Genomic DNA, 13,897 nt, shown 5'->3' with positions numbered 1-13,897 from the left:
CAACACCCCTAGAGTTGCATGGAATACACTGCTTCAACTTATGAAGTCTACTAAAGATGCAGCATGCCCGACATTAGTGATCCTTGATGCCCAATCGCATTGGTCTCCCCACTTCTCTAGAAACCGATTTATTGCTTGCTGCTCCTTTCCCTTCTCAGCAACAGATGAGTCGGTAGCCTGGAAGCTAGTGACGCATCTGTACACTGTCGCTCAAGGGGTTGAGTACTGATCCCTGCTGGGCAACAGAAGTGCCTCCTTGTGTACAAGGCCTACACACATTGAACATGCAGATCTCCAAAGACAGAAGAATGGAAGGCAAAACAAGCTGCATGGCGCAAATTACCTTTGTAGTCAATGCTGGTTATGTAAATGGAACCCGCACAGTACCTGTATGGTAAAAATAATACAAAGAAACAGAAGACATCTGTGTTCTTTAGTTTATTACCTCTGGGATGTTTCCTGTGCTAGACTGTGCTAGTGAGGGAGCATCAGTCTTTGCCTCTCTTAACCAGCGATGTAAGTGACTGGAGGTGACTGCCTTACAGCACATTAATCCACCATGGGTTCGTATATGACCCAGAGCCACAGCAGCACTGTCTGGGGTTTGAAATTCTGTAAAGAAAACACAAAATCCCTGAGTGATACATACAGTGAGTAAATAAATACGACTAGTGGACTTTAAAATCATGAAAATAAATGTAGATGGATATGGAGACTGATATATTTTTTTTCCTTTTAATCAATGCATATTGCCTGGCTGTCTTGGAAAGCCTCTGTCTCCAATACTCTAAGCCATAAACCCTAAACAAGCATGCAGATCAGGTGCTCTGACTGGTTTAGCTGCATGCTTGTTTCAGGTGTGTGATTCAGACACTACTGCTGACAAAGAGATAATCATGACTGCCAGGCAATTGGTAAATATGGCATCCACCAATCAAATCTGATCTAATTTAAATCTGATTTAATAAAACGTAACTTTTATTAAAGTCGGCTTAAAGAGACACTGAAGCGAAAAAAAATATATGATATAATGAATTGGTTGTGTACTATGAATAATTACTAGAAGATTAGCAGCAAAGAAAATATTCTCATATTTTTATTTTCAGGTATATAGTGTTTTTTCTAACATTGCATCATTCACTAATATGTGCAGATTACACAACATTCAGCATTCAAAATGATTCTTTCAGAGCAGTCTGTGAACTAATGACCTCTCCTCTGGCAGAGAAAAAGTAAATAGTTAACTAACAGTTGAGATAATAAAAGTCAGAAAACAGCCCTCTCCACGACTTTGAAAGTCGTAGAGTTTAATGGCTTTTTTGTATAGAGATAACAACTGGAGTTTCTTAACTCTTCCTGTACTGGAAACAATTAGACTGATGTATCTGATTTTAATGTTTTATTTCTTAGCTGTACTACACATACAAATCATAATATCATAATTTTGTTTTCGCTTCAGTGTCTCTTTAAAATAGATAATTCGAACAGATTATACTACCCCTTAGTGCAAAAAGTAACACATTGGGTTGGGGATAAAGGTCATTTGTCTGTCAGACTCTCCTCCAACCTCACAATGCATTAATATTATCAGCCCCACATGTTTTGTTTCCTTAATTGGAAACTTTGTCAGGGGAAACCAAAGTGCTAAGTGCCTAGAGTGCCTAAAGCTGCTGGAAGTGGCCTAATCTATTTATTAAGCTACCTGGATATGTGTAATATGTGAGGTTTCATAATGTATATACTTTAGCACTTTGGTTACCCCTGACGAAGTTTCCAATTAAGGAAAGGAAACATGTAGGGTTGTGTGTGGGGTTGATCATATACATGCATTGTGAGTTTAGAGGAGTCTGACAGAAAAATGAACTTTATCCCCAACCCAATGTATCACTTTTTGCACTAAGGGGTAGTATAATCTGTTTGAATTATCTATTTTAACCCGACTTTAATAAAAGTTACGGTTTATTAACATTAACCAATCTCCGAATAAGGTTTATCTAGTGTTTTTTCGTATTGCAAATCAGGTGTGTGTTTTTTTTTGTTTTTTTTTCAAGCAGTGTGCTCCACCCGGCTAATTTTGGGGAGCACCCGGCTGTCAGCAGTTGCGCCAGTACTGCCTTCCCCATTGTGTCCCATCGCTACTTTATGCCACCCAGCTAGAAAAAAAATTCTGGGGAGAAAACAGAGGGATCTATTACGGTACTGCCACGCACACTCCCTGCACACTGCATGCAATTCCGATTATCAGTTTTTACATCAGATTCCGAATTTTAATCGTTACTGCATGCTGCGTTTTTTCCTCTAGTTTCCTATTGATTGCATTCAGGGAAAATCAGAATTGCAAATCGGAATCGCAAAACGGATTTGCAGTGTGCAGGGAGCCCAAATATATATTTTTAATAGATTTCAGCTGGAATTTAACCACAGTGTTGCACTGTTTGATGCAGTATAACGCTATGGGCCAGCCCTTGATCTGCTGCTGATCCTGACTTGCTGCCGATCGATATCTTCCATACGGATTTGATTGATTTTGCCCAAAGATTGATCGGACAATCGATCGATCAGGCTCTCTGCAGCATCAATTTCTAGCAAATTCAATCAGTGATCGAAGCGGCTGGACATTTATGGGAAAAACCCACAAGTGTATGGCCACCCTTAACTGAATTTTGTATTAAAACGATCGTTGCTGCCCCTTTAGGCTTGTGATATTAACTCTTCTATACATGAGCTTATAACATATCAGATGCAGAAACTGTCTTTTTCCTGTGTCATTTTGGGTAATTATGCCTCTTTATTCAGAATTCAGTTAGGCACTAAGAGGTATGCAAGGGACAGTGCTGCATTTTTCATGCAGGATAAATTAGTAAAAGGAATGATTAGGATTTTATAACCTCTTTGCACTGAATTAGTACTGCATTATCAACAACTAATTTACAAAATGACTTTACCTACTTATATAACAGTATTGTGCGGATTTTTGGCTTCTGGAACTTCTTGGTAGGAAAATCGCTTTGATTCCCTGAAAATGACTGAACTTCTGTTGAAGAAACGCTTCCGTTAAAGGCTTCATAAATCCAGCAACATATATGATGTCTTTGTTTTCTGGATCTCCTTCCATTTGCTTTAATGTGTTCTCGTAGTCAAGTGCCACAGCGGACATCAGCATCTGAACCTATCAAACAAGGGGCATGGTGAGAAGAATCCCGGACATTACACAGAGCATTACAAAAGACACTGCCCTATTCAATAACATCCAAAAGGGGGCAATGTAAAGTAGCATTTTAGTTATAAAACATCTTTATAACTTTCTCCCCGTTCTGCCCTGTGTGGGCAGCACGGTGGCGTAGGGGTTATCGCTCTCGCCTTGCAGCACTGGGTCCCCGGTCAACATCTGCAAGGAGTTTGCATGTTCTCCCTGTGTCTGCATGGGTTTCCTCTGGGCACTCTGGTTTCCTCCCACATCCCAAAACCATACAGATAAGTTAATTGGCTTCCCCCTTAACCACATGAGGACCTAGGGCTTTCTACCCCTTAAGGACCGGCCACTTTTTTCCATTCAGACCACTGCAGCTTTCACGGTTTATTGCTCGCTCATACAACCTACCACCTAAATGAATTTTGGCTCCTTTTCTTGTCACTAATAAAGCTTTCTTTTGGTGCTATTTGATTGCTCCTGCGATTTTTACTTTTTATTATATTCATCAAAAAAGACATGAATTTTGGCAAAAAAATGATTTTTTTAACTTTCTGTGCTGACATTTTTCAAATAAAGTAAAATTTCTGTATACATGCAGCGCGAAAAATGTGGACAAACATGTTTTGGATTAAAAAAACCCCATTCAGTGTATATTTATTGGTTTGGGTAAAAGTTATAGCGTTTACAAACTATGGTGCAAAAAGTGAATTTTCCCATTTTCAAGCATCTATGACTTTTCTGACCCCCTGTCATGTTTCATGAGGGGCTAGAATTCCAGGATAGTATAAATACCCCCAAAATGACCCAATTTTGGAAAGAAGACATCCCAAAGTATTCACTGAGAGGCATAGTGAGTTCATAGAAGATATTATTTTTTGTCACAAGTAAGCGGAAAATGACACTTTGTGACAAAAAAAAAAAGTTTCCATTTCTTCTAACTTGCGACAAAAAAAAAAATGAAATCTGCCACGGACTCACCATGCCCCTCTCTGAATACCTTGAAGTGTCTACTTTCCAAAATGGGGTCATTTGTGGGGTGTGTTCACTGTCCTGGCATTTTGGGGGGTGCTAAATTGTAAGCACCCTTGTAAAGCCTAAAGGTGCTCATTGGACTTTGGACCCCTTAGCGCAGTTAGGCTGCAAAAAAGTGCCACACATGTGGTATTGCTGTACTCAAGAGAAGTAGTATAATGTGTTTTGGGGTGTATTTTTACACATACCCATGCTGGGTGGGAGAAATATCTCTGTAAATGACAATTTGTTAATTTTTTTTACACACAATTGTCCATTTACAGAGATCTTTCTCCCACTCAGCATGGGTATGTGTAAAAATACACCCCAAAACACATTATACTACTTCTCCTGAGTACGGCGATACCACATGTGTAGCACTTTTTTGCACCCTAACTGCGCTAAAGGGCCCAAAGTCCAATGAGTACCTTTAGGATTTCACAGGTCATTTTGAGAAATTTCGTTTCAAGACTACTCCTCACGGTTTAGGGCCCCTAAAATGCCAGGGCAGTATAGGAACCCCACAAATGATCCCATTTTAGAAAGAAGACACCCCAAGGTATTCCGTTAGGAGTATGGTGAGTTCATAGAAGATTTTATTTTTTGTCACAAGTTAGCGGAAAATGACACTTTGTGAAAAAACACAATTAAAATCAATTTCCGCTAACTTGTGACAAAAAATAAAATCTTCTATGAACTCGCCATACTACTAACAGAATACCTTGGGGTGTCTTCTTTCTAAAATGGGGTCATTTGTGGGGTTCCTATACTGTCCTGGCATTTTAGGGGCCCTAAACCGTGAGGAGTAGTCTTGAAACGAAATTTCTCAAAATGACCTATGAAATCCTAAAGGTACTCATTGGACTTTGGGCCCTTTAGCGCAGTTAGGGTGCAAAAAAGTGCCACACATGTGGTATCGCCGTACTCGGGAGAAGTAGTACAATGTGTTTTTGGGTGTATTTTTACACATACCCATGCTGGGTGGGAGAAATACCTCTGTAAATGACAATCTTTTGATTTTTTTACACACAATTGTCCATTTACAGCGGTATTTCTCCCACCCAGCATGGGTATGTGTAAAAATACACCCCAAAACACATTGTACTACTTCTCCCGAGTACGGCGATACCACATGTGTGGCACTTTTTTGCACCCTAACTGCGCTAAGGGGCCCAAAGTCCAATGAGTACCTTTAGGATTTCACAGGTCATTTTTGTTTCAAGACTACTCCTCACGGTTTAGGGCCCCTAAAATGCCAGGGCAGTATAGGAACCCCACTAATGACCCCATTTTAGAAAGAAGACACCCCAAGGTATTCCTTTAGGAGTATGGTGAGTTCATAGAAGTTTTTATTTTTTTGTCACAAGTTAGCGGAAATTTATTTTAATTGTTTTTTTTCACAAAGTGTCATTTTCCGCTAACTTGTGACAAAAAATAAAATCTTCTATGAACTCACCATACTCCTAACGGAATACGTTTGGGTGTCTTCTTTCTAGAATGGGGTCATTTGTGGGGTTCCTATACTGCCCTGGCATTTTAGGGGCCCTAAACCGTGAGGAGTAGTCTTGAAACAAAAATGACCTGTGAAATCCTAAAGGTACTCATTGGACTTTGGGCCCCTTAGCGCAGTTAGGCTGCAAAAAAGTGCTAATCATGTGGTATCGCCGTACTCGGGAGATGTAGTATAATGTGTTTTGGGGTGTATTTTTACACATACCCATGCTGGGTAGGAGAAATACCTCTGTAAATGACAATTGTTTGATTTTTTTTTTACACACAATTGTCCATTTACAGAGAGATTTCTCCCACCCAGCATGGGTATGTGTAAAAATACACCCCCAAACACATTATACTACTTCTCCTGAGTACGGCGATACCACATGTGTGACACTTTTTTGAAGCCTAGGTGCGCTAAGGGGCCCAACGTCCTAATCACAGGTCATTTTGAGGCATTTGTTTTCTAGACTACTCCTCACGGTTTAGGGCCCCTAAAATGCCAGGGCAGTATAGGAACCCCACAAGTGACCCCATTTTAGAAAGAAGACACCCCAAGGTATTCCGTTAGGTGTATGGCGAGTTCATAGAAGATTTTATTTTTTGTCACAAGTTAGTGAAAAATGACACTTTGTGAAAAAAAAACAAAAATCAATTTCCGCTAACTTTTGACAAAAAATAAAATCTTCTATGAACTCGTCATACACCTAACAGAATACATTGGGGTGTCTTTTTTCTAAAATGGGGTCCGTTTCTGGGGTTCCTATACCGCCCTGGCATTTTACGGGCCCAAAACCGTGAGTAGTCTGGAAACCAAATGTCTCAAAATGACTGTTCAGGGGTATAAGCATCTGCAAATTTTGATGACAGGTGGTCTATGAGGGGGCGAATTTTGTGGAACCGGTCATATGCAGGGTGGCCTTTTAGATGACAGGTTGTATTGGGCCTGATCTGATGGATAGTAGTGCTAGGGGGGTGACAGGAGGTGATTGATGGGTGGTTAGAGGGGAAAATAGATGCAATCAATGCACTGGGGAGGTGATCGGAAGGGGGTCTGAGGGGGATCTGAGGGTTTGACCGAGTGATCAGGAGCCCACACGGGGCAAATTAGGGCCTGATCTGATGGGTAGGTGTGCTAGGGGGTGACAGGAGGTGATTGATGGGTGTCTCAAGGTGTGATTAGAGGGGGGAATAGATGCAAGCAATGCACTGGAGAGGTGATCAGGGCTGGGGCCTGAGGGCATTCTGAGGGTGTGGGCGGGTGATTGAGTGCCCTAGGGGCAGATAGGGGTCTAATCTGATAGGTAGCAGTGACAGGGGGTGATTGATGGGTAATTAGTGGGTGTTTAGGGTAGAGAACAGATATAAACACTGCCTTTGGGAGGTGATCTGACGTCGGATCTGCGGGGCGAACTATTGGTGTGGGTGGGTGATCAGATTGCCCACAAGGGGCAGGTTAGGGGCTGATTGATGAGTGGCAGTGACAGGGGGTGATTGATGGGTGGCAGTGCCAGGGGGTGATTGATGGGTGGCAGTGACAGGGGGTGATTGATGGGTGACTGACAGGTGATCAGTGGGTTATTACAGGGAAGAACAGATGTAACTAATGCACTGGCGAATTGATAAGGGGGGGGGTCTGAGGGCAATCTGAGCGTGTAGGCGGGTGATTTGGTGCCCGCAAGGGGCAGATTAGGGTCTGATCTGATGGGTAACAGTGACAGGTGGTGATAGGGGGTGATTGATGGGTAATTAGTGGGTGTTTAGAGGAGAGAATAGATGTAAACACTGCGTTTGGGTGGTGATCTGATGTCGGATCTGCGGGCGATCTATTGGTGTGGGTGGGTGATCAGATTGCCCGCAAGGGGCAGGTTAGGGGCTGATTGATGGGTGGCAGTGACAGGGGGTGATTGATGGGTGATTGACAGGTGATCAGTGGGTTATTACAGGGAAGAACAGATGTAAATATTGCACTGGCGAATTGATAAGGGGGGGTCTAAGGGCAATCTGAGCGTGTAGGCGGGTGATTGGGTGCCCGCAAGGGGCAGATTAGGGTCTGATCTGATGGGTAACAGTGACAGGTGGTGATAGGGGGCGATTGATGGGTGATTGATGGGTAATTAGTGGGTGTTTAGAGGAGAGAATAGATGTAAACACTGCGTTTGGGTGGTGATCTGATGTCGGATCTGCGGGCGATCTATTGGTGTGGGTGGGTGATCAGATTGCCCGCAAGGGGCAGGTTAGGGGGTGATTGATGGGTGATTGACAGGTGATTGACAGGTGATCAGGGGGGATAGATGCATACAGTACACAGGGGGGGGGGGGGGGGTCTGGGGAGAATCTGAGGGGTGGGGGGGTGATCAGGAGGGGGCAGTGGGCAGGGGGGGGGGAGATTAAAAAAAAAATAGCGTTGACAGATAGTGAAAGGGAGTGATTAATGGGTGATTAGGGGGGTGATTGGGTGCAAACAGGGGTCTGGGGGGTGGGCAGGGGGGGGGGGTCTGAGGGGTGCTGTGGGCGATCTGGGGCGGGGGGGGAGAAATAAGTGTGCTTGGGTGCAGACTAGGGTGGCTGCAGCCTGCCCTGGTGGTCCCTCGGACACTGGGACCACCAGGGCAGGAGGCAGCCTGTATAATACACTTTGTAAACATTACAAAGTGTATTATACACTTTGTATGCGGCGATCGCGGGGTTAACATCCCGCCGGCGCTTCCGTATAGCCGGCGGGATGTTGCGGCGGGCGAGCGGTGACAGGCGCCGGCGGAGGATCGCGTCACGGATGACGCGATCGCTCCGCCCATGCCCTTAAATGGACCGCCGCCTCTGTGGGTGAGCTGGTCCTTAAGGGCTCCACTTCCCGGCCGCCCCTGTGCGTTAGGCGGTCGGGAAGTGGTTAATTGGCCCTGGACTACAATACGTACACTACATGATACATACATAGACATAAGACTATGGTAGGGATTAGATTGTGAGCTCCTCTGAGGGACAGTTAGTGACTAGACTATATACTCTGTACAGCGCTGCGGAAGATGTTGGCGCTATATAAATACTAAATAAATATAATAATAAATAAACACTTAGTTCATACATAAATGACAAACATATGACAGAGCATTCAGAATGATGTAGATTTGGAGAAGGTATAAATTATAGCAGCTAAACTAATTTTAGGGATACGCGAGTAGCATATCGTAAACACTGTACCGCTTCAGTGCTTAATTGGTTCATTCATACTGTCCGCAAACTGAACATACCGGTAGATTAGATATATGGAAACATATCCACATTATGTGAAAGTCAAACAGGGTTGGAAATGGCCATTGCGGTGACACAACTGACAACCCGCTTCCATTGAAAACAGATTTCGTGAACAGGCCTATAAGAAAGCATGGGTTCAGCAGAAGCCCTAGTGTGAACCTACTCTAAATATGTGCAAATGCATCCAAGGTCAAAATAAAAACGAGTCAAAATGTCCCTAAATGTCTTAGATCACTGTTAAGGAGCCCCCAGATCTGCCCATACATCGCCACAGGCCGATTCTCGATCGATCAGCATGAAATCTTTCGGGAATTGGCCTTATGATACAATCCCCTGTCCTCCCAAATGTTATATGTGCCCCTCAGTGCCCGCGCATGAAAATACTTTACCTGTTCGCTTCCACCAAGTGTCCACTGTACTATAACTATATCTATTACAATACCCCATATGTAATTCTTCTAATTCATCAATAAACAAGCCCTTGTAAGATAAAGTTTGGTGGCAGGAGGAGAGGTAAATGAGTCCAGCAGGAAAGGTTGGTAAGGTCTGGGGAGGCAGCACTGTTGGCAGACCACAGAGAAGGATGTTACATTTCTGAAGATAGGATAGGATGTTGTGCTATGGAGTTGTGCACATACATTTTAGTTGGATCACATGTGAGAAAGGGGAAGATGAGGGATATATTTTTAACACAGAGAAGGAAGGAGGTAGTCACTGTGGATGTGAACAAGAGCAAGCGCCAAACATGAGTTTAGTCCTTAATCAGATTCAGTCCTGATCATCTTAATTTGGTGGCTGAAGGGAAGAAAAACCTACAGCTAGCAATTTGAAAAATAATCATGAGTTGGTCTGTAGAAAGTGACCCATAACAGCATGTTTTAAGCTGATTATGGGGGACTGCCCTGCTACTGGGCAGAGCATTCTGCGTTCACATGAAGCAGCATTTATCCGAATTGTAGTTGTAACAGAGGTAATCTATTCCCATCTGAACCCTGCAGGGCCAATCCCATCACAGGTATGATGAGGAAAATGAGCATACATATGAAGTACCTTACAAACCCTGCTTATTCTCACCAATCAAAACAAAGCTCTGAACTCTCCTCATCTAGAATGCCAAACACATCTCCATATGCCTGTGTGTGTCTGATGCTGGCAGTGACCATCACTTTAAATTTAAGCCTATTGCCGGTTTGAAATACTTTTGCAGAGTACATACTAGTTATCTGTACAGCACTTATTCTTAAAACTGACAGGTGAAGTGATCATTAACATGTCGTGTAGGGTAATCTAGAAACAAGAACTGTACAGATACAGTGCTGAGCGCCTGGCCGCCCAGTAGGTTCTATTCACTAAGGGCAGTTTGGTAAAATAATTTTGGTCAGTAAAATACCACATTTGGTATTTTACACTTTTTTCCAAATTCACTAAAGATCTTCTGCATGAGGCAATAGTTTGGTAATTTACAGAACAAATATACCTCAATTCACTAAGCCCTGCTCGGTAAGCGTCACTTACCAGCCATGTAGCATGTCAGTGGTGAGGCAAGGAGTTGCGTGTATGAATCAGGGTTTTCTGTTCAGTGCATCTCTGACATCCCTTTAGATGTGCTGCAGCCACCAGGGGGAACTTTTTTGTATACCAGAATACAGATATTCACATCTAAAGGGATGCAGAAAAGCCTCAACAAATGTCACCTATCTCTGCTCTGTGAGAGTGAAGACCCACCCAATATCCTGTCGCATCAAGTCAGCTTGAGAAGCAGTGAGTGGCTGCTATGAGCTGGAGAAAAATACTGAACACTTTTGCCCGGTTTAATCTTTAAAATTGCAATTTCTTGACATTTCCTGAGGAATTTACTGCACAAGTCACAAATTTAACTCACTAGTTGGTAATTTTAGTGCGGTAATAGGTTTAGTGAATTGTAATTTGGGAAGGTGATCGGTAAAATCATCAGATACTGAATGTGGTAATGCTTAGTGAATAGAGCCCAATGTCCTCAATTCTGGTAGCTATGCGCAGTAAATATTTTTTTTTTTTGTAAGTAAAATACCTCATGCAGCATTTTCCTCTTTTTTAGCAATTCTGAAAGATTTTTCCAAATTTCCAAAAAATGCAGTAACTTATGCGGAAAATGCATAAAGTGCAGTAAAAAGTACGGTATTTCTGGGGTAAGCATGCAGTAAATAAATAATAGTTGTCTTTAAAGCGGACCCAAACCAAAAAATTTTATTACAAATATTTAGTTGCACCACTCTGACACATACAAAGAGCATTTCAGTGCATGCTTTTCACCCTTCTCTTTCCATAACTAGGGTTATAGAGGTGGCAGCCATTAGCAATTCATCCTTTGCCGGACACCTCCTACTCCACCAGTCTGCCGGATTCTGTCCCGGCAATATGAAAGGAATGGAGAGGTTCCTCCAATAAATGTAAAATATTTTATATTTGTCATCATGCAGCTGAAAAAAGGCTGCTATTTATTATAATTTAGAAAGTAGATTTTATTACTGAAATCTTGTATTTTTAATTTGGGTTTACTCTACTTGTCTTCCATAAGTTAGGATAGTCTTTGGAAGATTTTTTTTGAGGGGGGAAGATGTATTTGATTATGTAGCAACCTATGACAAGTATATTTATAGGCATCCCCTATAAAAAAAAATCCAGTAAATATTTGGGAGTTTTATTTCTACTATTTTTTTTCTATTACACAGCCTGAATAGGAACTACACTAAAACCGCAACAGAAACTCCACTAAAAACTGCAGAATGTATACAAATTGACTTACCGCCAGGTACAGGCAGGTGTTAAACTGATCGGTAAATTATGTGCCAGCATGCGCCCTAATTTTCATGAGAATAGCGATTTTCGGTAAAATCTTCCTGCATGAATTACCGCATAATATAACGCATGCGGTAATTCATGACTCAAATTTACCGCATGAGGTAAAAACATGATTAAAACATACCAGAATTGATAAATGTCATTACCTCATATGGTAAATTACTGTACATGTGGTAATTTACTTGAAAACCCTACCAGAATTGAGGCCAATGTGTTCTGTTTTATGGAGAGGGGAAGTACATACATAATAAAGGTCATTTGAAATGTTCGAATAGAGACAAATTGAGCTTTTTCAGATAATCATTGTAAAAATGTAGCTAAACAACGACGAGCGACTGATATTAGGTATTCTGCCTGATCCAAATGACGGATTAACTCAGACAACTAATGGGCTGCTATCTTACCAGTGTGTACAAGTGGTGCAAATGACATTGTTCCAAAGCAAGCGCACGTCGTGTGAAATGTCACTTTCCACTTGCAAACTGCACATGCAGTTTCAAACAACACTGGAATATTGGTATGTGTTGACAATGTTGTTTAAACTTCTTGTGGTTTCTTTTTGATGAGAAAAGTCATTTGAGCGGCGTCACTGGCTTGTGCGCACTGACTTTTATCTAGCGTGTGTACAGACCTTAACAGTGGCCTGTTGGGAGGGATCAATCCCACCAAATCACTGGAGGGGAGGGAGGCAAATGACGTTAGGTGACTGCTGTACACATTTTAGATTTTCACTCAAAGTGACCAAAATCCTTAATTTTTTGACACACCAACCCAAACACAGCATGCATGGGGGCGTTCTGATTTTCATTTGAAACCAAAAGACAAAAGGAATTGTTTTATATGTGATGAAGATGACAGTTTCCAGATCCCTCTTAAGCTTCGTACACGCCACCTCAGTCGATAGTCAGGCATGAGTACACAGGCCCCGACCAGCGTAGGGCAAATGCTGCCAACTACACAGCTGACGCAGGTCTGTACAGGCCAGCCCAGTGATGTCGCCCAAGGGCATCGGTTCCTGAATGTATTTGCATTTATAAAGTGCCAACATATTACGCAGCGCTGGACAATAAATAGGGATACAAGGGGTGACAGACAGAGAGGTGGCAAACGGTTATACAACATAGCACAAGGTTATGAATGCAATCAGGGTATAAAATGCGTTACAGAGACCTGGCAAAACAAGTCCGAGATAGGTGTGTATGCAGTTTAAGAGGTTTCCTTTGAATTCTAAAGTAGTTAAGATATCTATTTGTATTGCACAGTGGGAGATGTTGGAACTTTATAAATCAATAATGAGCATAATTATAGTGTACTATTAGTAGCAAAAGAATTTCTTCACTGTGCTAGCCAACAGAATTATGTAGGATTAGAGTATTATGTAATTAGTGTACTAATAAAAACTCTCTTTTGACCTTATATCAAGTATGTCACATGACTCATGCATACCTCCATTAGCCCGACCTACTTGGTTCCCTATTTTATTCTGTCAGCCAAGTAGTATGCACTATGCTCATACTTGGTAATAAATAATAGGTCATAACTACATTTGTCATTTTTATTACAGCTACACCCATAATTAAGAGTTTAATTGTTGGCTATAAAAAGTGACATCATGTCTTTTAATGTAAAGTTATTGAGATGCATTTTTAGTTAAACACTATAATATTCATAGGTACAGAAATCCATTCATCAAAATGTAAAAATTGGAGTTTAGACTCTGCATTGTCTCTAGCGATAACTTTTTTTTGCAGTATAGCTCAGCAATTTGATGGTTAGCAGAACGTTTCAAGAACGTCTGTTACCAGCTGCGCCATTAAAGTCAATGTGTCCATCTGTAACAAACTTTCATGAAACGATCAACAATGCTTAGCGAACGCACATTACTGGTTAGCAGTCTGGGTTTGCAGCTCTAGAGTCCTGGGTTTAATTACTGACAAGGAAATTATGTCTATGGAGATTATATGTTCTCTTCTGTAGGTTTGAGGGGGTTTCTTCTCACTTCCCAAAATCACGAAAATCGATCGAAATTCGGGTCAGACATGTTGGAAAAAATTGATCTGGCAGGCAAATCTGCGAGATAATCGTATCGTGTGTACCTAGCAT

The 13,897-nt window shown here is 41.9% G+C and overlaps 2 protein-coding genes across 3 annotated transcripts in view; one reads left to right on the top strand and one right to left on the bottom strand.

Moving 5' to 3' along the window:
- REXO5 (RNA exonuclease 5) overlaps nucleotides 1–13,897 on the bottom strand; it is a 104,703-nt gene that overhangs the window by 12,380 nt on the left and 78,426 nt on the right. For both annotated transcript variants that reach the window (XM_068244805.1, XM_068244804.1), the window contains 2 exons: nucleotides 2,950–3,169; nucleotides 446–612 (listed from right to left, as the gene is read on the bottom strand). In XM_068244805.1, the coding sequence (XP_068100906.1) occupies nucleotides 446–612; nucleotides 2,950–3,169 (387 nt within the window). The remainder of the gene's footprint in view (nucleotides 1–445; nucleotides 613–2,949; nucleotides 3,170–13,897) is intronic.
- The window catches only part of DCUN1D3 (defective in cullin neddylation 1 domain containing 3), a 176,514-nt gene that overhangs the window by 150,239 nt on the left and 12,378 nt on the right, over nucleotides 1–13,897 (top strand). The gene's annotated exons all lie outside the window — the stretch shown is intronic.

This window comes from Hyperolius riggenbachi, chromosome 7 (assembly GCF_040937935.1).
Source record: "Hyperolius riggenbachi isolate aHypRig1 chromosome 7, aHypRig1.pri, whole genome shotgun sequence".
NCBI classification, from domain to species: domain Eukaryota; kingdom Metazoa; phylum Chordata; class Amphibia; order Anura; family Hyperoliidae; genus Hyperolius; species Hyperolius riggenbachi.
The sequence above is the reverse complement of the archived record's forward strand: the minus strand, read 5'-3'. Positions and strand labels throughout refer to the sequence as shown.